The sequence below is a fragment of the Lissotriton vulgaris genome, unplaced genomic scaffold (assembly GCF_964263255.1).
Source record: "Lissotriton vulgaris unplaced genomic scaffold, aLisVul1.2 SCAFFOLD_1177, whole genome shotgun sequence".
NCBI lineage: Eukaryota > Metazoa > Chordata > Amphibia > Caudata > Salamandridae > Lissotriton > Lissotriton vulgaris.
The window spans coordinates 625034-652837 of record NW_028243938.1 but is presented as its reverse complement, the minus strand read 5'-3'; the positions used below and the strand labels follow the sequence as shown (position 1 = coordinate 652837).

The 27804-nt window shown below is 41.4% G+C and overlaps 1 protein-coding gene across 1 annotated transcript; it reads right to left on the bottom strand.

The window, feature by feature from the left end:
• Positions 1 to 3205: 3205 nt before the first annotated feature.
• On the bottom strand, positions 3206 to 6062 carry LOC147668202 (uncharacterized). The gene has a single exon (XM_086948708.1). The coding sequence runs from the start codon at positions 6039 to 6041 to the stop codon at positions 4350 to 4352; it is 1692 nt and encodes a 563-aa protein (XP_086804834.1). The 5' UTR covers positions 6042 to 6062; the 3' UTR covers positions 3206 to 4349.
• Positions 6063 to 27804: the final 21742 nt, after the last annotated feature.

Here is a 27804-nt window from a genome sequence, read left to right as displayed (position 1 = left end):
ACTAGGCCCATGCTAGACTCAAATACCCCTGGTGAAAAGGCCACAAGTACAGCCCCAAAAAACCAAAATCACTGAAAAATCAGCACAATCCCATTCCATCCATGTAAATGTAAATGTAAATGTACGTGTATTTATATAGCGCAAATCGCCCACATCGCAGGCATCTATGCGCTTGCTTAGGGAACCCGTCCTGGTATTCCCCTGTGAGATAACCCCGGCAGGGTATCCACAAGGTGAAAGCCAGGCATCCCGCCGCGAGGGGCCGTTGTGGAGATTAAGAAAGCTATTGCCCAGAGTCGCAGAGTGTGAACCCGTGAGTCGAGTAGGCACCGGAGCGAGAATTATCGAGTCCGTGGAATTTTTTAGCCCAACCCCCGTCGAGGCGGGGAATTGAACCCTGGTCCAGGGCCGATCTCAGCTTCCGGGTCTGCCGCCTCTAACCCCTGAGCCACATTTCTCCACGCCCTCCATGATGTTTAAATTCAAGACAACCCACAGAAAGACTAGGCCCATGCAAGACTCACTACCCCTGGGCATAAAAGTTGAAAAGTAGGCAAAATGGTTGCAGGCCTAACAACAATGCCTGCATTCAAAATGGCCACTTGCCTCCCAGCACATGGCCAGGGCCTGTAGCAGCACTCAAAATGGCCCCCAGCCACATGGCCTGTCCCTCCCCATGAACACCCCCAAAAATCGAAAAACACTGCAAAATCAGCACAATCCCATTCCATCCATGCCCTCCATGATGTTTAAGTTCAAGACACCCCACAGAAAGACTAGGCCCATGCTAGACTCAAATACCCCTGGTGAAAAGGCCACAAGTACAGCCCCAAAAAACGAAAATCACTGAAAAATCAGCACAATCCCATTCCATCCATGCCCTCCATGATGTTTAAGTTCAAGACACCCCACAGAAAGACTAGGCCCATGCTAGACTCAAATACCCCTGGTGAAAAGGCCACAAGTACAGCCCCAAAAAACGAAAATCACTGAAAAATCAGCACAATCCCAATCCATCCATGCCCTCCATGATGTTTAAGTTCAAGACAACCCACAGAAAGACTCAGTCCACCCACCACTGAGTACCCCTGGACAAAAGGCCCCAAAACAGCCCAAAAATCGAAAATTCCCAAATTTTAGTTGCAGCAACTGTAATGCCCCAAACAAACTTACTTGTAAAATTTCTAATCCAACAGTGATCCAAAGAAAGTCAAAAAGGCCTCAAATCCAAATATTAAGCAGCATCCACAAAAAGTAATCCTTCCAGCTCCAGATCCAAATGAAAAGTGACCAGGAGATGGACAAAGCACTGGGAGGAGCCTGCTGGACAGGCACAGGAAGTTGAAGACTGTGGGGCACTTCCTTCCTACCACCCCCCTCCCCACCTCCCCAAAATGGACTCCTCGCTAAAAAAGTGCAGGCAAATGTCAACCTAAGGAGTTATTCAGATAAAAATCATCATTTCAAGAAGGTTTATGCTGCTTGCTGGTGGATTTCTTGTGCAGAATTGCAAATTTTATATTTTCGCTTGTGCGAGATTGTTGCTGCTTGCCGCATCTCAAATCTCGCAATTGCGAAGTACCGCGAGACAGGATCTCGCCGTACTCGCGTTGACAAACTCTCGCTGTGCAAGTTGGCAAGCCGCGATGACGTAATCGCGCTCGCCAAATTCCCGCGGGATCACACAGCAAGATCCAAAATGGCGCAGCACTCGCAAAATATCGAGAAAAACAACTCGGCAAACGATGATAAACGCCGCGCGCCGCAAAAATTGTATCACCAACGCCGCGCGCCGCCAAAAAAATCAGCTGCGTGCGAATTTGCGGATTTTGCGGGAAATTCGCAAATCTCGCGGATTGCGAATTTACCGAAAATCCGCAAAATCCGCGAGCGTAACGGATTTTCCGCCCATGCTTAATTTACATACCAACACAAATTCAAGTAATTGCTATCATACACATAAACCTATTACTGAAAGTAATGCCATAATATTTCCTGAAAGTATAGACAATCACACATTGCACAACAAGCAAACTAACACACATAATACCAACATAGATCCAAATATTTTAACAGAAGCACAACAATTAGCTTATTTAAATAACACACATAAACAGGAAAAAATTACACATAAAGGAAATAGTATACAATATACACAGTCTTTACAATATAGTATATTTGCTATTCTACAGAACTACTGTAAACCAGCATATATTTGGGATACTGTAGATTTACAATGTATTATGAATCTCGGAGATGCTTTGTACACAGACATGCACTCTATTAATGAACAACATTGTATGCAACCTCAAAATGTACCTAATTATATACATAGCAATGACATAATATATTCTATTAAGCTCAAGACTTGCTTTAGAGACAAAGTAACAAAATCAGCACAAACATTACATAGTAAATTGATAACGACATTAACTTCTACAATTAATTCGCAAAATGGTGTATTGATCTGTTTAGGTAAATATACAATTGCTGTATTTAAAACTATACATCCATACTTTATATTTGATTCACATAGCCAAAATGAAAATGCAATACTACATCCTAATGGAACATGTATTGCTATACCAATGGACTCTATTAATCTTATTATGGAATACATCATAAAGTTAGCTGACAGAGAAAAGATTACAAATTCAGCAAGTGTTACTTCAGAATTCACTACAGTGAACATAAAAACAATTAGCAAAATATCATTACAGAAGACACAACGAAACCATAAAAATGGAAAGTAGAAGTCTATAAAAAGGATCTATGTCCATAAGACACATATATCTCTAAATGCATTCCCAGAGATTCCTTCAAGTAACTTACAAGTAGAAAGTACTATAATAAACACACAAAGCAACATTAGTCAAGCCAATACACTGCATTTAACACTCACTAATTTGCATTCACACATAGCTATTAACAATACTGATATAATAAACACAATAACAGCCAAAGATGAATCAGAAACTCAAACAACAAATAGTATACAAAATCGACAAACTATCAGGAATAGGAAAAGAAAACATACACAACGCACAGAAAATGCACTTAATAATAGCATGAATAATACAGATCAAGCAACAAATAATATAATTAGTATATTCCATGCTGAAATAAGATATGGTCCTGAGTACACTTGCACTATTTGCAATCAACTATGGCATAAGCAAAGTCTACTTAAAACAAACAATATTTCATCATTTATTTAATGTGGTCAACAGGGTGCACATAAACACGCATTCTTGTAGTCAACCGGTATTTCAGTGACACTCAGATTTATTTAAAGTGAAGCAGGTAGAAAAAGTAAAAGGCAAAATTATTACCAAATAAGTCACATTGAAATGACAGTAGCCCATAAAAATGTTTTGCATTTAAAATAGTCATCTTATTCCCAATGCCCCCACTCTATGTCCAATCTTAAAAAATAATGTTGCTGTCCACCTCAAATCCACAACATATTAATGAGTTAAAGAATACAAGAGGCGAACCTCTGTAGGAGGTGGCAGCAGCATCGCGACTAGAGGTAGAGCAGCCTATAAAAAAAAATCAAGTACTTCTAGACTGGCTATTGAAAGGCTAGTTGTCATACTCCTTTATTATTATTTTTTTTGTTCTTCAGTTTAGCATCCACCATTTAACCTCTTAAAAAAACAGTGAGGTGGCTAGCACAAAGCGTAAGCTATTCGGCTCTTGCAGATAACAGTAGTGGCCAAAGATAGTATAGAGTTCTTGTTACAATGAGCTATGCAGTGTCAAGCTGGCACTATCTGCACCCAGAAGCATGCTGGTCCTTCCCAATCCTTCTGGCAACAGATGAGATGCATCATTTTAAGTGCTACTGAAACCCCCCTCACCTTCAGGAGCTCCTGTCCTAAGACTATGGAGACCCAAACACATTACAAATGCAGTGCTTCATAAATGCATCGACAGTGAAGAAACTCTTGTCCCGCTAATTGCTTTTTAAAAATATTTTTTTACATGCGGAGATGCTGCTGGCAACTCATTTGTCACAGGACCAAGCTCCCGGGTACTCAGGAGATCTGCATCCTAAGGTGAGTGATAGACACTGCTGCTTTCTATTACTGGGACCGGCCACCTCTCCCTCCGTCTGTCTTAAGGATGAACTATGCCCAGTGGTTTCGGACACCTTGCCCCACTGCTGTAAATTTCAGGACCACTGTTCTCGTTGCCACACACAGTTTTCTCCTCATTACTATATTTTCCAGTTATGCTTTTTTGACCCTAACTCTTAGACAAAAAGTGATTTTTTTTCCAGGTCAGTCAGTTCAGCAGAGGTTTCAAATGGTTGCCCCTGGAAGAACCTCACGTGATTGGGACCCTCAGTGAACCTGGCTGGTGTCTTCGTTCAAGTCTAGTTGGATCCTGGTAGTGTCCTTGTAAAATGTCCCTGCGTGGTCCGATCCCCCGAAGACCAACACGTTACAGAGGCCAGTCCGATCAGGTCGCTCTTGGTTGGATTCAGTTTGACGGGCACTTGAGAGATTGACCATAGCATGCCCGGCTCGTGGAACTCCATTCAATGAAGCGGAGGTGATGCTGCTCCAGGTGGTGGTATCTACATTAAAGATGAAAGCATCAGTGAGGGACCCAGCAGTGCAGCAGCCTCCGCTGATTAACACCTTGTGGTCAGACACCGGCATGGCTGCATGGAAGCAGCGAGGTGAAGGCTGCCCAGAACCTGGTGGCATACGTATAGATGTGTACTCCATGAATCCCAAATCCAGGATGTGCACATCGTTCAGGTACACCGGTGGCCGCCGTCCTCCAAATATCAGCAGTTGGTTGCGGAGCAGCGTTGCAGTGTGCCCAAACCTTGGCAGGGGCCTCTCCCCTTCCACAATGGGCTGGTACCAAATCTTGTACTCCGGATTGAAGATGTACAGCATGTTACTACATAGTCCCTGGTCAGTGCCTGGTGGCGCAGGAAAGGTCCCTCCGAAGACATACAGCTCCTTGTGGTAAATCGTGGCACTGTGGTGAGCGAGAGTGGGCACCTTCCCAACAGTCGGCTCTGAAGTCCACTTCCAGGTCATGGTGTCCAGGATGTGTACGCTGCTGAACCGCATTCCTTCCCTCATCCCCCCAAAGATGTAGATCCGCTTCGTTTCAGGGTCATAGGTTGCAGAGTGGCCAATGGCGGATTGTGGCGTGGGTCCAGAGGAGAGCGGCTCCATGGGGAACCAGAAGTCGCTATCAATCTCCAGTTTCCAGAGAGAATCTGCACAGGGCTTCTGATTAGGACCTTCTCCGCCTACCAAGATGGCTGTGTCTGGGTCGCTGAGGCAGAGGGCGTGACCCCACCGGGGACTTGGACAGACAGATGCCAGCTGTGGTCCTGGAGGTCTTCGTATCCCAAACTGTAGCTTCCTGGGGCCCCGGTGTGGGGGTACAGAATGTCTACGTTCCCTGGTCTTTGTGGCTTCCTCCACCCTCTTACAGATGTCTGCTTCAATGTCCAAATTGGAAAGTGCGAGCCTCTTTGCAGGAAGTGGAGAAGTTTCCATGATCATAACTTTAGGCATCCGCTCAGAGACGTTCGAAATCTGATGCTGGACGTGATCCTTCATTATATCCTCCGTACAGCGATCCGAAATGTCGGCAGCGTGATGCTCATGGTCTAAGGGCATCTCTGGGCGGACCAGAGGGATGGTGCTCTCAGAAAGCAGCGGGCTGTGTGGCGGATCAGCGCCTGAGCGCTTCCTGGCTGGGGTGCTGCTGCTAAACCCTCCGGCTTTTATCACCTGCCCACTCACGGTTAGGATGAGTTTCGCAGGCGTGCGCCTCTCCGCCAGACTCCTGGAGTCCATGAGGAAGTCCAGTCTCCAGTCTCCTTCCCAAACCAGGGACCTCGAGTCAGTCGAGAGCTTTCCTATCCTCTGGGACTGTTTATCAGGAGAGAGGGACACCTCCGCCGTCACTTCCGTCTCACGCGAATATCCGCTCCAGTCCCCCAGGCCAAAGATCACCAGCAGCTTAGGTAAAGGCAGAGGTAGGGGGGTCTGGAAACGCATGTGCCCACACTTACTTAGCAGCTGCCGAGGCGGCTCCTCCAATGACCAAAGCGTGAACAACAATATTAGTAAGCGGGCAAAATTCATATAATGTAACATTAGCAAATATACAACAGATGAGATATGCCAAACATGTCACACGTATATTTGTAAGGACAAAATACCTCCATGTTCGGTTTATAATGGGATGACATTTCCAGATATCCCACCAGTATTACACTTGCATAACTTAGAAGAAAGATTAGTATCACCAAGAATATCTTTTTTACAAATTAAAACATTACCACGTGGATTCCAAAAATCCTTATCAGGTGCTGTAGTAAATGTACCTGCTGATGTTATACAACTGTAACTGTTTTACCAAGACAAATGAATGATAACATGACAATTCCTATAAAATTAAAAAGAAAATTAAGTTATAAATCTTATACCAAAATAATACATTACAGCACAATCTGTCAATCGGAAGTAAGAAGTAATGATTTAAGAGAAGCAAAGTCTATTACTAATCTATTCTTTAAAGTAAAAGCATTACACATTAAACAAATACAGAGTAAAATATGTATCTCGCTTAGAAAATACTTTACTAATGAAACATTATAACTGCAAAAGACATAAAAGATAAATTAGATACTATTTTACAGTTTAATGAAGGGTACAAAATCCTTAAAACAATACGTAGTTCACCACCATATTGGGAGCAATGCAAAAAAGACCTCTTTGCTATGATTAGACAATTAGGATTACCAACGTTTTTTTTAACATTATCAGCTGCAGAAACTAAATGGTATCACTTAATCAACATATTATTGCGTATAGAAAAACAACCAGAATGCACAAAAGAAGAATTTGAAAATATGTCATGGGAAACTAAATGCAAATTAATACAGCAAAATCTCATTACAATTGCAAGACATTTCGACTTCCAAGTTAGGAAATCAGTTAATTGTATTTTATTGCATGAAAGTAATCCAATTGGCAAAATTATTGATTACTTTTATAGAGTGGAATTCCAGCAACGTGGATCACCACATATACATGCTATAATATGGATCAAAAATGCCCCTCTATATGAAAGTTCAGATATAGATGAAGTCACTACTTTTATTAATAAGTATGTTACATGTGCAAAATCTCAGGATCCAGCTATACAGTCTTTACTACCCCTACAAAGACACAGCCATACCAAAAACTGCCGTATCAAACATAAAAGAACATGCAAATATCATTATCCCAGATATCCAATGCCTGAAACTTTTATACTAGAACCAATAGAACTAGACAAAACAGATACATAGCTCTTACAGCAAATTGAACTAATACATCTAACTATAAACAGCCAAGAATTCCAAACTTATACTTTTGAACAGTTTTTACACACAATGAACATAGATCTAAAACAATATACTTTATGTATACGATCTGTAATAGAAAAAAATACTATTTTCCTAAAAAGGACACCAGCTGAATGCTTTATAAATAACTACGATCCGACTATTTTGCAAGCATGGCAAGCAAATATAGATATACAATACATTTTAGATGCATATGCATGTGCTGTGTATATTGTATCATATATAAGTAAATCACAGCGAGGAATGAGCAAATTAATTGCCCAAGCTGCTAAAGAAGTACATCACAATCCATGTATTAAAGAACAACTTAAGCATATATATGTAACAAATTCTTAAACTGTACCGAAATAAGGGCACAAGAAGCAGCCTATCTTATACTTCAAATTACTTTACGGAAAAGTTCTAGATCTTTTGTATTTATTAATACAAGTCCAAATGAAAAGCATACATACTTATTAAAAGACATTGAAACCATCAATTTGTTACCAGATACAGCTTGTAAAATACAATATGATAATATTATAGTGAGGTACAGCAAACGCCCTAATAAATTAGAAACATGTACATTAGCTGACTATGCATCTATGTATAATGAAAAGAAATGTAAAAAAAACAAGAAACAGGGCATGACAATTTCCTTACTGAAAATAACTTTCATAGCTCAGATGACGAAGAACTTGAGATAAATTTACTAGACGAAACAGACTACATAAAAGAAAAAAAGCAAGAGTAATTCGCTATTGCAGATTTAGGGCCTCATTAGGATCGCGGGCGGACTTGTGTCCGTCCGTGACCCCAGAGCAGGAGGGAACCTCCGCATGGCATGCGGAGTTCCCTCCTGTGCAATTAGGATGTGACCGCCACCCTGGCAGTCACATCCTCTATTTTTAACATTGCGGCGGGTGCGGCTTCAAGCTGCACCCGCGGCAATGTTAAAAATGTAGGTGTTGCATTTGTATGCAGAAAGAGGCAGGCACCACGCGGTGCCTGCCGCTTTACGTATACAAATGCAGGGGGGTACCATAGGTACCCACCATGTGCACCCCCCACCCTCCCTACACCTAGGGGGCCCGCAACGGGCCCCGCAGTGAAGTTACACATGCTTTTCCACGGCTGAAAACCCGCTGCGGAAAAGCATCTGAAACAGGCCATGCTAATATGGCGGAGGGTGTCTGACAGACGCCGTCACCATATTAGAGCTTTTCCATCGCGGTTGTAAGCCAGCCGCGGCGGAAAAGCTGCGGACGGAAACCAGGACCCACCGGCCATCCTAATGTGGCGGTGGGTCTTTGGTGGGTCCGCTGCGGATTTTCCGCATCCTCCGGGCCGGCGGTGACTTCCGCCGGCCCAGAGGATGCGGAAAATCCGCAATCCTAATAACCCCCTTAATGTAAAAAATGACTCAGAAAATTACTATAGAGAATTGCTAATGCTTTTTTACCCATGGTGAAATGAAGATCAGATAATTATTAATAACGAAACATATTATGAACGCTATCTACAACTTAAAGACAGAGTAGACTTTAATCATAATAAATATAATAAGCATAATAAACAACTAACAACTAATAGCAATGAAAACAGTGTATTAGATACATTAATAGCACCAATAGATAGTGAAGCAGATGACCTCATATCCCATGAAATGCAAGATAATGAAAGGCCATTATATGACCTATCATTTGATTTAGGCATTAGAAGTACAAATATAGAAGAAACACTAACAAATAACATAATGCCAAAGGAGCAATATGACAGTATAATGCAAAATCTTACAGCAGAACAACTTAACTTTATATATCATCATTTGCATTGGGTTAAAACAAAAGAAACACCCTGCTACACATTTTGTACTGGTGGTGCAGGAGTAGGCAAAAGCTTCCTTATTACAGCACTTTACCAAACATGTGTACGTTATTACAATACAAAAGCAGGAGAAAACCCAGATAACATATATGTATTGCTTACAGCTCCAACAGGCAAAGCAGCATATAACATTCAGGGCAAGACACTACATAGTACCTTTAAAATACCAGTTTCACAAACACTAACTCATAAACAGCTAACTCATGAGAATAGAAGTACACTACAAAGTGAGCTAATGCATCTAAAATTGCTAATAATAGATGAAATATCAATGGTAGGGGATAATGTATTCAATTTCATACATAATAGGCTACAAGAAATAAAAATGTCTAATCTCCCTTTTGGCGGAATATCTATTTTAGCAATAGGAGACTTTTACCAATTAAAGCCAGTTTTTGACACATACATATTTGACAATACGAAACATTCATACAGGCCAGTAAGTACCAATTTATGGCAGACACATTTTAAGTTATTTGAGTTAACTAAAATCATAAGACAACAAAATGATTTAGCATTTGCTGAACTACTAGACAGATTAAGAGAAGGGAAACAAACTAACGAAGATATAAGACAGATACAAACACGAGAAATAGAACCACCTGAAAACATTAGCAAAACTATCCCTTATATTATGGGAAATAACAATGAAGTGAATAACATAAATAGTGCAGTTTTATTAGAACATATAACACAATACACACTTTACACAGCTACAGCAATAGATACAGTTGCATCAGACCTAAGTAAAGTAGTCAAAACAAAATACTAAACCAGTTACCAGCAGACAGTACTAAAACAATGGGCCTGCCATTAATATTACATATTGCATTACAATTAAGATATGACTTAACTTGCAATATAAATGTCAATGATGGATTAACAAATGGTGCAACAGGTATAGTGGAATTTGTAGAAACTATCAATAACAGCCCAAGTGTAATTTGGATGAGTTTTGATAAAGAAACAGTTGGAAAATTAACAAGACAAGCAAATAGACACATATATCGCAGTAACATTTTGCCTCATTGGACACCGATTCATGCTATAACACGACATTTTCAATTTACTCAAAAATATATAACAATTATACGCAAACAATTCCCATTGCGCCAATCATCTGCACGTACTATACATAGGACACAAGGAGAAACTATAGAACCACTTTACATACACTTTACCAATAGCAAAGTATATCATTTGCATTACGTAGCTTTAAGCAGAGCTAAATCATTAGCCAACATATATGTAAAAAACTTCCAGCAAGACAAAATAGCTGTACATCCAAAAGTACATGAAGAAATGAAACGCTTACGCACAGACATGCAATTGCACATATCAGTACCACAGTTAGAGTGCTATAACGAACAGTGTAACATAATTGTGCATAACATAAGGTCCCTACAAAAAAATTACACTGCTATAAAATCTGACAAAAATATCATGAATAGTGACATAATATGCCTCACTGAAATAAATACAACTAGAAAAGCAGATATGAATAGTTTCTTACTAGAACAATATCATCTAGTAATATTTGATACATTTAACAATCAGCAAACAAAACATGGAATTGCCATTTATTACAGGAAACAAATTTGCTTATTACCGATATATGAAACAAAACATGAAATCGACATTTTATATTTCACTCAGCATCTTAATAATTGTGACTACTTATTTGTTACACTATACAAACCACCACAGATACGTCTACAAACATTATTACAAGTTTTGACTACCATACTCAACTTTTATCCAAATTATAAATATGTAATCATGGGAGATTTCAACATAGATTTAACACAAACAACACAAAACACAACTTTGCTATTAGAATATATGGTAGAACAATTTCAATGTCAGCAAAAAGTACAACAATACACAACAGACTACAATTCAACATTAGATCATATCTATAGTAATGTAGATCTAATGCACTATGGTACATTAGAATCATATTATAGTGATCACAAAGCATTATGGGTAGCAGTTTGAAATGCAAACAATCTCCTTTAACATGGACTTTTATTCCAACTAATTAGAAAGGGGAAAACATGTCAAGAATGTGTACTAACATTTACTCTCATTTCAGATGATTTCCGTAGAAGAACTCAAACAAAAAAAAGAAGCGGAAAGCAAACCTTACCAAACATCCATCAGAGCTAACATTGTGAAATGTTCAACAAAAACAAACTATAAAAACGCAAAACAAGAGGACAGAGTATTATATCACCTTGCTCTATCTGATCACAGTGCTTCCATAAAAGCAACATGCTACAATGAGGACTTTTATCAACAAACAAAAGAAGGAAATGCAATAATAATTCGGAATTTCCTAACAAAAAAAATGTGGTAATCATCACTAAGCAAACTAAGATATCAAGATTAATACCCTTAACTATTCCTCAAGAAATAATGCAGGAGGCAGAAAATATTCTACAACTACCTGCTCCACCAATTTCACCAATAAAAACTGTCAAAGGAGCAAAATTACGCACATTGATGAGCATCAATGTGTCTGGTCGTCAGCCTGGTGGCCACAGACCCTGGGGCCTCTCCCTACCCCCAGTGATCAGGTCAAGAACCTCGGAGTATGGGTGGACTCAAAACTTAATTACGACTACCACACCAGACGGGTAGCTGGTACTTGCTTTTCTATTCTACGGAAAATCCGTAAGACCCTGGACCTGCTCCCAGAATCCTCAAGGAAGACCCTGGTCCACGCTCTTGTCACTTCGAGACTGGACTATGGCAATGCCTTGTATCTAGGCGCCAACGCCACTAGTCGGCGTCGACTGCAGACAATCCAGAATGCTGCCGCCCGCCTGGTCCTCCGGCTGCCCAGACGAGCCGCCTCAAAAAAATTTCTACAAATACTCCATTGGCTCCCGATCAATGAAAGGATCGACTTCAAGGTCCTATGTATTGGTCACAGGATCGTACATGGCAAGGGCCCTGCTTTCCTTCGGAACCTACTCTGCCCCTACACGCCAGCCAGACAACTCCGCTCATTAGGAGCAGGCCTCCTCGCTGTCCCCAGACACAAGAGAGCCAGAATGGGGGGGAGATCCTTTCGTTCTCTGGCGGCACAAAAATGGAACTCTCTTCCCCTGAGCCTAAGATTGGAAACATCGGAGCTCATCTTCCGCAGGAAACTTAAAACATTCCTCTTTCCTAAAGAATAGCCCCGCCTTTGTCTTACTGACTGAGCAACTAGTTCTTCTGACAGCGCGGGGACACACTGACAGTGTAACCAGGCGCTATACAAACTCAGAAATAATAATAATAATATCGAGGACAATATCTGAAGCAAGCTCTTAAAAATTACACATACTTTTTACACACAACCTTTCACAAACTCTATACGCACCCACCCTTTCCCACAATCTTTACACACACACCCTTTCCAAAACACTCTTTCAAAAACAATCTTTCAAACACACTCTTCGCACAAACTCATTCGCACACACTCTTTCACACACAAAAAACACACACAATCTTTCACAAACACACTTCCTCAAACACTCTTTTAGCCAGACTCAATCACTCCCACACTCTGCCGCTCCCACACTCTGTCGCTCCCACACTCTGTCGCTCCCACACTCTGTCGCTCCCACACTCTGTCGCTCACACACTCTGTCGCTCACACACTCTGTCGTTCACACACTCCCACACTCTGTCGCTCACACACTCCCACACTCTGTTGCTCACACACTCCCACACTCTGTCGCTCCAACACTCCCACACTCTGTCGCTCCAACACTCCCACACTCTGTCGCTCCAACACTCCCACACTCTGTCGCTCCAACACTCTGTCGCTCCCACACTCTGTCGCTCCCACACTCTGTCGCTCCCACACTCTGTCGCTCACACACTCTGTCGCTCACACACTCTGTCGTTCACACACTCCCACACTCTGTCGCTCACACACTCCCACACTCTGTTGCTCACACACTCCCACACTCTGTCGCTCCAACACTCCCACACTCTGTCGCTCCAACACTCCCACACTCTGTCGCTCCAACACTCCCACACTCTGTCGCTCCAACACTCTGTCGCTCCAACACTCTGTCGCTCCAACACTCTGTCGCTCACACACTCTGTCGCTCACACACTCTGTCGCTCACACACTCCCACACTCTGTCGCTCACACACTCACACACTCTGTCGCTCACACACTCTGTTGCTCACACACTCTGCTGCTCACACACTCCCACACTCTGTCGCTCCCACACTCTGTCGCTCCCACACTCTGTCGCTCCCACACTCTGTCGCTCACACACTCTGTCGCTCACACACTCTGTCGCTCCCACACTCTGTCGCTCACACACTCTGTCGCTCACACACTCTGTCGCTCACACACTCCCACACTCTGTCGCTCACAAAGTCCCACACTCTGTCGCTCACACAGTCCCACACTCTGTCGCTCACACAGTCCCACACTCTGTCACTCACACAGTCCCACACTCTGTCGCTCACACAGTCCCACACTCTGTCGCTCACACAGTCCCACACTCTGTCGCTCACACACTCCCACACTCTGTCGCTCACACACTCCCACACTCTGTCGCTCACACACTCCCACACTCTGTCACTCACACACTCCCACACTCTGTCGCTCACACACTCCCACACTCTGTTGCTCACACACTCCCACAATCTGTCGCTCACACACTCCCACACTCTGTCGCTCACACACTCCCACACTCTGTCGCTCACACACTCCCACACTCTGTCGCTCACACACACTGTGGCTCCCACACTCTGTCGCTCCCAAACTCTGTCGCTCCCACACTCTGTCGCTCCCACACTCTGTCGCTCCCACACTCTGTCGCTCCCACACTCTGTCGATCACAGCCTTTCACACACAGCCTTTCGCACACAGTCCCACACTCTGTCGCTCACACAGTCCCACACTCTGTCGCTCACACACTCCCACACTCTGTCGCTCACACACTCCCACACTCTGTCACTCACACACTCCCACACTCTGTCGCTCACACACACTGTGGCTCCCACACTCTGTCGCTCCCAAACTCTGTCGCTCCCACACTCTGTCGCTCCCACACTCTGTCGCTCCCACACTCTGTCGCTCCCACACTCTGTCGATCACAGCCTTTCGCACACAGCCTTTCGCACACAGCCTTTCGCACACAGCCTTTCGCACCCAGCCTTTCGCACCCAGCCTTTCGCACACACTCTTTCAAACACACTCTTTCAAACACACTCTTTCAAACACACTTTTTCAAACACACTTTTTCAAACACACTCTTTATCACACAATCTTTCACATCCACACTTCGACAAATACTCTTTCACACACACCCTTCCACAACGTTTTACACACACACCCTTTCACACACTCTTTACACACACAACAGTTCGCAAACACTCTTTCCAAAACACTCTTTTGCACACACTCTGCCACACCCACAATCTCTTTCACAACTACATTCTATACACACACATTCTTTCACAATCCACACTATCACACCCACTCTTCAACACCCACACTATAAAATTGTCAAAACATTTGCTAGAAATATTTCAATTTGTCTTACAGGAAGAAGAAACAAAAATGATTTTTGTCGCTGGCCAAGAAACAAAACTTAAATCAATAACTGTAAACGATACAACTGACTCAATCAAAATAAACCTTTGGAGAGATGCCACAGATTTCCCAGGACAAATCGGTTCCTACGTAAAAATAACTCCCCTAACAGAGCACGAATTTAACAACAATAAAATATTAAATACAACGCGGAATACTCAATTTCAAGTAAGTAAAACTATTTATACAATATTATACCTTGCTCTACTACTAAATCTATAATAAAACCTTTTTCTAATACTCTAATAACACACTACTAATAACTCTCCAACTTAGTAATTACTATATACAACTATAGCTCTATAATCAATTTCTACTAATCACGACTACAAGAGTCAATAATACTCTCTCCTACTGCACTTTACTACTCACTCTTTACTACTCACTACTTAAAACGAACACTTTACTACTCTAAAAATAATGCTCTATACAACTCACTTTTCACAAATTCAAATTATCTACTCTCCCTTTACTACTCTCACTTTCATACTCACACTTTACTCCAAATATTTTGTAATACCGTTCTAATACTCTATATACTACTCACTCTACTACTGTACTATATACTCAACAAATATATAAAAATGCACCCACAAATATCTACTCCCTCTTTACCAACTCTATTAAACTAACTACTACTCTCAAATAAGCCTATACTAATAACTCTACACTATATGCTACTCCCTAAAAACGTAAACTATATGCTACTCCTTTTACTACTAAACTCACTAATACTCTCTACTACTAACTACACTAATTCTACTATTGCTACTCACCATTAATACTACTTAATACTAACACTTTAATACTCACTCTCTACAATTTACTAAAAAATCCCTCAAATACTCTACAACACTAAAAAAGACAATATTAACTGCTACTCTCTGTCTACTAATAACTCAACTAGTCACCACACACACTCTACTGTATTCAATACTTACTATACAACTCTACAACTAACTAATATTACCTAATACTCACTATATAATAATACCTCTTATAACTACTACTAACTCGAACACTATCAGCACACTCTCTAGCCCTTTACTAAAGACTATATCATAATAACTAAGTAATATATTTACTCACATAAATGCTACCTTCAATTACCTTCACCATGTATTAACTTCATTTGTCCCTGAATATAACTAAAAAAAATGTCTTTAGGTCAACAAAAAGAAAAAAACAGTAAAAAAAAAAAAATAGTAAAGCAACTAACACATTTCTTTTTTTCTTCACAGAAAATACAACCGCCACAAGAAGAAATTAAGTTAACAATATATGCAATCGAAAACACAAATCAAGAACAGTGTACTATTACAGTACAAATTGAAAATACAGAAAACTGTCAATCCGTTGACATAAATAATACAGTTCTGATGGACTACTTGAATATACCAGCCGACGTTGATGACTTAGAAGAAGCATTAATACAACACCTACCAAAAACAGTTAATGTGATTTTCCAAAATGGATACATCATACAAATACTTAACTAATAAAATACTGCACAAAACTTTGCTTTCATAAAAAGTAATATAAAAAAATACAATATATTTACCTTAATAAAACATGTTAAACTTTTTTTCTTGTCTTTTCATTATTATATACAAAGTACATAAATATATATTACTGTGCTATAATATATATTAAAGCTCTAAACAAAATGCTAACATGCTTTATGAAATAACTTGTATTATAATTCACTGTGCATCTGCAAATAATTGCATTATAAATGCAATCCATATTTCTGTGTAAAGTAATATTTCTGTGTAAAGTAAAACACATCAACGTTTTACACATAATTCAAAGAAGATAGAAAAGACCATTTGTCAAAAGCAATACCAAAACCTCAAACTTTAACAAAGGCGAAACCATTGCATTGTAAATGCTTGTTAACTTTGCTTCCAAAGTAGGGAGGAAACCTATTGGAGCCATGTTAAAAGTTTATCATTCCAAAAGCGTGGCTGTACCTAGCTATGGAAGCGAAATTTGGGGACATATCACTGTGAACCCCCTTCAGGTGATCGAGAATAAATTCCTGAAGCGGTTGTTGTCAGTTCCGTGTGGTTTATCCAATCTAGCGGCCCATGAGGAGCTGGAAGTCGCCTTTTTCAGCGACACTTTGACTCTACGTCCTCTTGTGTTTTGGATGAAGTGTGGGATGAACGAGGAGTTAACTTTAAACCATTTGATTTTACGGGAATACATGTCTCTTGATAAGGCAATGCGAATCCCCTGGTTAAGTTACATTAAAAGAAGTTTGGAAGGGCTAGGGCGAGCTGATTTATTTTTTAAACCTGAAATTATTGGTAAGAAAGATGTGGAATCAATTAGTTTAGCTTTTTTAACCCTTAAGAAAATGGAAAGGGATGAACAGGAGGTGCAGAAACAAAGTGTTAGAAAGTTTTAAATCCTTAAAAACAGCCCAGCTAATGGAACCCTACCTGTTAGGGTCCTTAACTATACATGAAAGGTTTTTATTAACAAGGTTTCGGATGAATCTTTTTCACCTCCTGTTAGGTAGGCGTAAGGGATACCGTAGAGGACACGTGCTTGCATCCTGTGGCTGTGACGGCCAGTCTGCACAGGATTTGCTCAACTTTATGTTTATATGTAGGTTTTATGAACCGCCCCGAAGGCATTTTCTGGTTCCCAGTTTAAAGAAGTTGAATTTATCTCAGGCTCCCCACGGCCCTTTTCTATTTGCAGTTGTTAAAAGAGGATTGTCTAGTTTTTTATTGTGGGATACTTGAACTCTATTGTAAAAACCAGGGCCTGTTTGGACGCCTAGTTAGTGCCCGGATAACTAGGTTCTTGACAAATTGTGAAGTTTTAGTCCACATTACAACGTAATATATGTAGAGGGAGAAATGTCCCACTCGGCACGTTGCACTTTATAACTGCATGTTATGTTTTATATGTATTGTATGCAGTCTTTTTTCTTAACCTCAGCTTTTTACATACTTGGCTCAATACGTTAAATTGGGGGGGTTCCGCTGTTGGATTGTTATTTTACATGTATATTTTTAATGTAACAGGGTTTTATGTCTCTGTATGTTTTAACTTTTATGGCTTTCTTTTATGAATCAGAATAAAGTTTAGTTGGTATTAAAATTAAACCTTGCAATGTATAATGAGGTAGTCCTAGTCAAAATGCAGAAGAGTAATTTTACTTCCTTGTTTATTCACAGGAAATATGAGGAGTCACAACAGAGACTGCATAATTTTTTATTTTTGTTCACAACATTTTGTATTATAAATACTTTCCCCACAATGTTAAATTTTAAATACAACATGTTGATGTGATTTATTTTGTTGCTGTGTGTCCTCAACAATAGAGTCATATAATTAATTCATTGTTTGATGTAAATTGTCAATACTATACCTCATAGCAGACATGCCTTCATCCTGTTTCTTGCAATCATGTTTATGGCGTCAGTTTGTTTTGTTTGAATTTCTAACATTGATTTCTCTCTTGGGACAAATGTTGTATCATCAGATCTAGTTGGAAGTCTTTGTCGTAGTGGTAAGAGTCTTTGACTTCTCAGTTTCTTTATATAAAAGTTTGCTCTACGTCCTGTAGTAACTCGTACTTTTCTAATCAATTCAAGTGTGTCTTCTTGATAAAATGTTGTTTCAGACAATATTGGTGCTGCTGTAATATCCATTGAGGAATCATTGTTGTTAGACCTCTGATCCTCTACATCACCCACACTGTGAACATCATGTACAGTGTGCATTCGTTTTCACTCCTAAATACTGTTTGTTGAACATAATAAATGGTAATGCATTGGTCTGAAAATGAGCTTAGCTCAAATGTGATCTGTTTGGACATAATTAAATTACAGCTATGATAACAAATAATATAAGGTACACTATGTGTTTACTCTTAATTTATAAACAAAAACTACACTGAACTGTGTGCTACTGTTGAGGTCTGAGATGTCAATAATTATTAGGACAGGTACAGCCTCTGTGGTGAGTGCGCTCTCAATGGCCTCGTTCATTGCTGCCATTGGTGGCTGGGTAGAAGATCTGCCTTCAGTGCCAGCAGCTTCCTTCATCCTACTAGCTAGCTTTTCTTTTGTGCGTGAGAGAAGGTCATACCACTGTGTCCGAATTTCAGGAACACTGCGCATTGTTACCCCCACACCATTTATCCTTGGGTACGACTCCAGATTCATTTTTTATTGGCTTCAGGGACAGTTAGAGAAGTGGCAGTTTAAAACTGCACACACAGGTTCCAATGGCAGGCCTGATACATGTTTAAAGGGCTACTCAAGTTGGTGGCACAATCAGTGCTGCAGACCCACTAGTAGCATTTAATTTACAGGGCTGGATATAGGTAGTACCACTTTACTAGGACCTTACAGGTACATTAAATTTGGTGAGAGAGCGCAAACTATTTAGCACTGGTTAGCAGTGTAAGGTGCACAGAGCCCTAAGACCAACAAGAATGAGGAGTGAGTAAGGTAAGGTAATCTGCAGAAAGAGTACCCTAAGATTGACAGGCACCAACTCTGTGAATAATTTTGGCACAGAAGGTGATTTAGTCAAACAAGGTCAGGCGCGTTTCGGCGGCAGGACCGCCTTGTTCCCTGCATAAAAAGTTCTGTGAGTGAAATGCTTAAATACACAACCACCATTATTCCTTGGTTACCATGGCAACCAGAACATTTCATAGACATAGTAGCTTCTCAGCGACTATGAGACATGACAGTGCATGAATTGAAACACAGTGAGGAAAAAATACACAAATATCAAAATAAAATATGACATTTGTGTTCCCCTAATAATACAGTAAGATATTTGTGTTCCCCTAATAATACAGTAAGAGTTGGAATAATCACTTGTGGAGTTCAAAAGAGATATATCTATTATACCTACGACCTTACATCTCGAGTAGACGTAACCTTGTGTGTGATGTAAAGAAAATACCGGTCATGGGCATAGAAGTGACACAGGTAGTTCATGTGTTGCCTCCCTTCTGTTTTTAGAAAAATATTATATAATCCATCATTTAAGTTACGCACATACTCAGGGAAAGTATAAATGACAATTGCTACATCAGGGATTTACAAAGCAGTCTGCTACTGTAGTAACGAGCTAAATGTCGTTCCTGATGTAGATGTGGCAACTCCCCCCTTGCCCCGGGATGTGGCTCTTAAGTAATGTCTTACGGTTCTGCCTGTCTGATCCTAGACTAGGAGTGAAAGGCCATAGGGGGAAGGCGGGTTTTACCCTGGGATGTGCGGATACTAGATGAGAAAGTGGAATAGAAGGGAAAGGTGCTATCACACCGCAGGGACCATCCTGCAGTACCAAATAGATATCTACGATAGGGAAACATAAAAACTATATAAAAACTGAACCCGACCGGGGCTCAAAGTGTATCGTGGTACAAGAGGGAAAAGAGAAAATGAAATTGAAAAATAAAATAAAAGGGTTGGGATAATGATGTGATAGAAACAATGAATAAAGTGTGAGAACTTTTATGCTCTGAGGAATGGATAGCAGAGGAGAGGCGTGAGTCCCTGACTGAGGGGTCACAGGTGGACATTCAGCGCTTCATCGGCATTCATCCCTTGCGGGATTTTGGAGTTTGAGGAGAATTATATATCTCGATTCTAATCTCCATAATACCAGTTGTCAGTTTCCGCCCCTTGGATTTTTGGGGACATTGTCAATGAGTAGGAGAGGTCCTGGGACTTACCTCCATGGCACAAATTAATGTGGCGTGCCACTGGGTATGTCTGGTCATCATTCGCAACAGCCCTTAGGTGCTGTAGGATGCGAACGTGAACCTGATGGATGGTGCTGCCTACACAGATCTTAGAGCACGTGCATTGCGAAATGTAGATAGCAAAATCTGTTTTGCAATTGTAGCTGCCACGGATTAAGTACGGTGTTTGTCTAAAAGGCATGATGACAGATTTCATGTTGGTACCATGTCTGCAGGCCTTGCATCTACTGCACTTAGTGAAACCTTTAGGTGACTGTAACCAATTATGTATTTTTGCTACTGAAGGTGCATACCAATTCCTGGCGCATAGACTTTGCTCTTCTAAAACTGATAGCTGGAACTTTGTGGCAGGTGGGTCCCAATATTGGATCACTACGAACAGTGTTCCAATGCCTGTAGAGTATTTTTCTGACTGTGGTGTGGTAGGCAGTGAACCCTGTGATGAGTCTAGGTGTACCTGCTGCATTATGTTTAGTTTGTTCTTTGTCTTTAAACAAGAGGTCTTCTCTTGTTACTAGCTCTCTTCTGGTTTTAACTTTGGCTAGAGTTTCAGTTTTGTATCCCCTCCTCTGTAGTCTGCTAAAGAGCTCATTTGTGGATTTCCTTAAGCCTTCTTCTGTGCTACAGTTACATATCATTCTGAGACACTCTGCGTAGGGGATACCTTCCTTGACACTATTGTGGTGGAAACTGTGAGTGTGTTGTATTGCATTCCCTGCTGTGCTTTTTCAGTATGTTCTGGTCTGTAAACAATTATTTTCTATATACATTTCTATATCTAGAAACTGAATACAGGTTTTGCTGGTGTGACTGGTGAATGACAGGTTTAGATTGTTGTTATTGAGTTCTTTGGCAAATTTTTCGGCATTGTCTATTGTTCCATGCCATAGAATGAATATATCATCTATGTAACATAATGTCCACATTTTCAGTCATAGCCATTTTCTGTGTCGTCATGAGTACTTGCTCCTCCCACCAGCCCATATGCAAATTAGCGTAGCTGGGGGTGAAGCAAGTACCCATGGATGTGCCCTGTAGCTGTTTGTAAAACAATGTCAAAGATAAATAAATTGTTCTCAAGGCACCATTCTGTCATATGCAACATCATGAGAGAATGTTCTTTCAAGTTGATCGGTCTCTTATTCAAATAATGTTGTAGGGCATTGAGCCCATCCCTGTGTCTAATGCTCATGTATAATGAGTTGACGTCAAAGGTCATTAACACACAGTCATCATTCCAATTAAAATCATAAATATTAGTCAGCAAATTGCCAGGGTCCTTGATGTGTGATTGAAGTTCACAGACTAATGGCTGTAGGAAAAAGTCAATAAATCGTGATGCATTTCAAACAGGCACCCAATGGCTGCGTTGATAGGCGTCCCTGGTGGATTTGTGGTGTTCTTGTGGATTTTTGGGATTAGATATAGTTGGGGTGTCACTGGGTAATCAGTTTTCAAATATTCAAATTCCGGTTTAGTAATCAAATTGGCACTTCTCCATTCATAGAGTGATTTATGATATTTCTCCTTTATGCCTACAATGACGGTTGGAGCTATGCGGCAATAACAATCTTTGTCGCTGAGGTGTTTCATTGCCTCCGCATTGTACTTATTCAGGGGCGAAAGGACCACATTTCCCCCTTTGTTCCACCATCTGACCACAACATCCGGACGTTCTTTAATTTTGCTCATAACATTGTTGTACTTAGTCCTGTTGATGTTGTGTGTCTTGGTAAATTCTTTGTCACTGTTGAGGGCCAGGTTTTTTAGATCTTTGGCCACATTTTTGGAAAAAATGTCCAGTCCATCTTTGGGCATCATAGAAGTGAATAATGACTTTGGCTTAAAAGGAGTGCGTATATGGCCCTGTGTCTCCTGCCCTGTGTTTGACATCCCATCTTCAAAGGTATCTTGGTTTTCATATTCCATTTCTAACAAATCCTGTAGTAGAGTCTCATCAGCTACTGTCAATCCCTTATTTGTGTCTTCACACGTAGACTGAATAGCGTCTGTGTTCATTTTATTAAAAAAGTGTTTTTGCAATTTCAATATCCTCACAAATTGGAAGAGATCTATTCGTGTTTGTGAGTATTCAGAGTTTGTTTTTTCACAAAAAGAAATGCCTAAAGTGAGTGTTTTTCGTTCATTTTCCGTTAAATCCATGTTTGTTAGATTGATTACTATGTTTTCTATGTCTGTTTTCTTTTATCTGCTCTTGTTTCTCCTCGATGGCTGTTAGTTTGTTTTTTGTTGTTGTGTTTGTGCACTGCTTACCCCAGCGTCTGTCTTTTCTCTTTCGTCCCTTTGTTGCACCCGGTTTGCACCTTTTTGTTGTTCTTGGCTTGGTGGCCGCGGGCGTAGGCTCATAAGTCTTGCCAAGCGTAAAAAACCCAATTCTTGGTTTGCGTCTTTGCGCCGTATTGCTTGATAATTCGTTTCAGATTCAACTTCTGAGCTTAATTCCTAAACGCTCTGGTCTGTTTCCTTTGTTTGCATTTCAGCAGTGGCTGACAGTTGTTGCCTTCGGATATTTTCGAATTTCTCTGAAAACGTGTAGACTCTGCCTTGCATGTAGTCATTCCTATCACGTTGGAATTTTGATCGAGTCTTCGTGCGGTCGCCAGTAGGTAGTTATAGTTAGGACCTATTATGCATAGGAAATCGGCAACATTCTATTTGAAATAACTTTGGCGCCGGTTGACGAATCTTCGTTAAATTTTCCAAACTTTTGGCCAGCTCTGGTTCGCTTCTATCCTGAAAGTTTCGGGGTGATTCGACAAGCGGGGGCCGAGAAAAAAGGGGGTCCCAAAACGTGTTTTCCCCATGCAATTTCCCATAGGACCTTTAGCTACAGCCCGAACGGCTGAACGGAATTACGCCAAATTTGGCAAAGAGGTAGTCCTCAGTTCAGACTTGTGCCTTTTGCTTAAATGGTGTCAATCTGTTCAGTAGTTCCTGAGAAAATTACAGTTAAAGCAATTTATATATCTATGGGTGCAGTGGATCCACGGAGTCTGCGCGTATTGTCATCGTACCATAAGCGAACCGTTCCGTTCACGCGCTGAATGCTTATTGGCTGTCAAGTGGTTGTCAACATTCGAAAGCAGGAACTGTTGGCAGCCATTTTGTGCTCCGGTAGAAGCGAGGCTGAGGAAGTCAGTGGAATATGTGTGCAAAACGTAGAAAGGGGGCAGGGTATAAATAATGTTACCCTCTAGACCTGCTAAGGGGGTCCCAGAAGGACACCCAGGGCCCACAATTAAAAAAAAAAAAGATCCGGCAGGTGCGTGTAGGGTGCGCGGACACTGCCGTAAAATAAATAAACTAAAATGGAGCTTTTTTTTATAATTAGCCCCCAGGGGGGCTAAATACCGGGGGCAAAATGATCACATTTTATTGGGGGCCAAGAGGGCCCCCCTAGACCCAGGGATCGTCACCCCCGGGTCTAAAAAACAAAAACTGGGGGGGATGGGGGATCCAAGGTCCCCAAGACCACGGGAACCACCATCCCCTGGGGCTTTATGTATTGTGGGAGGAGGACTGCGTGGCCCCCCTCCTGGAGCACTCGAGGGCCCCGTTACCCCCCGGGACTAAAAAAAAATGGTTGGGGGGAGGGGGGGGGCTGCAAGGTCGCCAAAGCTTTATGTATTGTGGGAGGGCCGGCTCTTGCAGTGTCCCGGGGTGTCCATCCCGCCCTCCCATAGCAAGGAAATCTGTTATCTCTTTCAAAATCTAAATCAGATCGCTTTTCCACATGGGGAGCTGCATGTTAGTAGTTCCCCATGTGGAAAAGCAATGCCGGTTCCCAAACGCATAGAAGTTGTGCACCAAATGCGCTGGAGTTGCGCACCCTACAGATTAGTCGTGCATCCAGCGCGTGCACACCAGGGGGCGGCACTGAGCGCTGCGCTGGGTGCGCGACTTTTAATTTTACTCTAAAAAAATTGCCCCTATCAGTAATTTCTAACATCCCCAGGGACCCTATCCCCCGGGTCTTGAAAAAAGTTTGGGGACCGTGGGGGGAGCCACAATGCCTCCACGGTCCCGTCGGCTGACTCTATGTCCTTCGGGTGCCGGCATTGCTTTTCCACATGGGGAGATGCTAACTTGCATGTGGAAAAGTTATCTGGTTTGGATTTTTAAAGTGAGCCACGAGACTCCCGCCCTCTCATAGCAAAGAGCAGTGTCCCAGGGATAGGCACCCCGGGACACTGCAGGAGCCGGCCTTGGAGCCCACTCCAACCATTTATTTTATAGCTCTGGGAGGTGGCTCTCACTGTTGCATAGCAAACAGCAATGTTGAGAAAATCTTCCGGTAAGATAACAAAGGATTTTGAAGTCCATTTTCAGTGTTTTTGTTGTAGGTTGCAGCCGTTAAAGCGGCGACAATTTTAACGCTGTATTTGTAAATATGCCCTTAAGTTTTGTAATGTCGACAATCTTGTCTCCCATTTAATGTATTTTATAAGTGCATTGTGAATCGTGAAGCAATAATTGTGATAGATAAAGAATTGAAAAAGTTGTGTACTTCTTTTGCTTGTTATGTGCATAGGGGCAGATTTACAACTTCATTGCGTTACTGTTGCATCATTTTTAAGATGGGAAAAGTGATGTGAAAGTGGCTCAAGGGGCTTGTAAATCTGCTACACAGTGTTCTGTCTTGCTTTGCTTTCCTTTCTGTCATGTAGAGGATCCTGGGTAAATATAACGGTTTCTGTACAGCCAGTACTTTTCAACCCTACCCCGAAACTGCTTATTGCCTGTTACCATAGTAACAGTTCATGGAACACTTAAGTGAGCACAGAGGTTAGAAGTTCACCACACTATGGTGCTAATCGAAACATTTACTGTGCTGGAGTTTTAAAAGTTTTCCATAGGAACCGTTAGTTGTAGAAGAAGTCAGTGGAAAATATAATAAAAATAATAGCGGGGGTTCGCTGGGGCCCCCACAGTCCCGGGGCTTCACTCATGTTGGGAGGGAGTTGCAGTAGGCTTTGTAAATTATATCGGGAAAACAACAATGCGGCTTATTGTGGCTTTTCTTTAACATAATGTGAAATAATGTTTATTTATTAGGCAGTGTTCACTTTAGTTACGGATAGAGTCACTTTGTTACAGGAAATGTATTAATATGTAGGACGGCGTGTTCTGTATGTGTGCGTGGAACAAATGTAACGTTTAATTGGCTAAGGTGTTCCAACAACAAGCTTAATGTTCATTGGGTGTGAACTATTTAAAGTAGAAGTGCTTTCTGCATTTCACTTCTGCTCCGGAGAGTAGCAAGGACATCTAATTGGCTTACATGTTGTAAGGAGGACTTTCCTGAGCTTTATATTGGTTTGTTGCAAACTATTGAAAGTAGAAGTGTTGCCAGCCATTCACTTCCGCTATGCAGAGTAGGAGAGACATCTGATTTGCTGACGTGCTCCAAGGAGGACTTTCCCAAGCTTAATGCTGATTGGCTGTAAACTGTTGAAAGTAGAAGTGTTGTCAGCGATTTCTTCCCTCTTCGCGGAGTATTAGGGACATTTCATTGGGTAATGTGTTCCCAGTGGGACCTTACGAAGCTTAATGTTCTTTGCCTATGAAGCATTAACAGTAGAAGTTTTGGCAGTCATTCCATCCTCCTCTGCAGAACAACATGGACATTTTATTGGCTAAAGTGTTTCGAGACCAAGTTTGCTCCTTATTGGGTGGAACGGTCCACTGTTGTCAGTGATTTTGTGACGCACTTCCGAAGGAGTATGGGAAAAGAAAGTAGTAGAGGGGAGGTTAGGAACACTATTAACTCTGTACAGTGGTCACAAGGTGGTGCAAGCACAACCTCAACATCATCTCCTACGCCGACGATACCCAACTGATCCTCTCCCTCACCAACGACCCCACCTCCGCCAGAGCCAGCTTCCAGGACGGAATGAAAGACATCGCAGACTGGATGAAGCTCAGCCACCTGAAACTGAACTCAGACAAGACAGAAGTCCTCATCCTCGGCCCATCCATCTTCGCCTGTGACGACTCCAGGTGGTCCCCTGCTCTGGGCCCCCCACCCAAGCCCACGGACCACGCACGCAACTGGGCTTAATCTTTGACTCCTCCCTCACGATGGCCAGGCAAGTTAACGCCGTTACCTTCTCCTGCTTCAACACACTCCGCATGCTCCGTAAGATCTTCCGCTGGATCCCCACTGGAACCAGGAAAACGGTCACCCAGGCCCTCATCACCAGCTGTCTGGACTACGGGAACGCCCTCTACGCTGGGACCACCGCCAAACTACAGAAAAGACTCCAGCGCATCCAGAATGCCTCAGCACAACTCGTCTTGGAGTAAGAAAGAGTTGTGCTGAGTAAAACGTTTTAACTGTTTTACTTGTGCACGTGTTGGGAAAAGTTACAAGCTGTAAAGGTTTCGATTTCCATAGTAACACGTATGAGGTCCTTATTATCTACATACGTTGGAGAGTTTAAAAAGTTTCACCCGGTAAACTGTGTCCATTGCATTGTTAAGATTAAAATCATCTAAATAGAAGATATAAAAAAAATATATCGTTTACTACAGAAGAAAAAAAAGAACGTGATATTTGTTATCACTACTATGCTTTTTAATTAAAAAAATGCAGCATTTGTAAAGCATAAAGCTACCCCCGGAAAGGTGTGCCGGCGTTTGGGGCTTTGGGAAGATTAAGCAAGGTGTTACCTACAGTGAGATAGTGGTGGGCTAAGATGCTGATGGACTTTGCAATCAAACTGTGAACGCTGTTCTTGAAAGTCAGGTATTATAGGTGCTGCGTCATACTTTTACTACACTTATATGTTAATTACTGCTAATTAAGTTGAACATATTCTTAAATTATAAGTAGGGCTCCTAAATTTATGTTTTTAATGAGTTTTACAGATAAATACAGACAGCAAAGTATTTTCCTCTCTGTATTTATTTTAAAGTGTGGATAAATGCGGAAATGGGGTTACTTTCTGAGCGTTTGTAAATGCTGTCAATGATGAGTAGTAGGCCAATAGGTCTGTCGTTGTAAAAGGATAAAAACAATAAAAGACTTTTAGTAAAGAGCCTTAAAGAGCAATATATATCCTCATATAGGAAAACTTGCACATTTTAATATGAAGGTTGTGTATAGTTTATTATCTAAGAGTGTTTACATGAGTGAAAACGGTCAGTGTTTCAGCCATG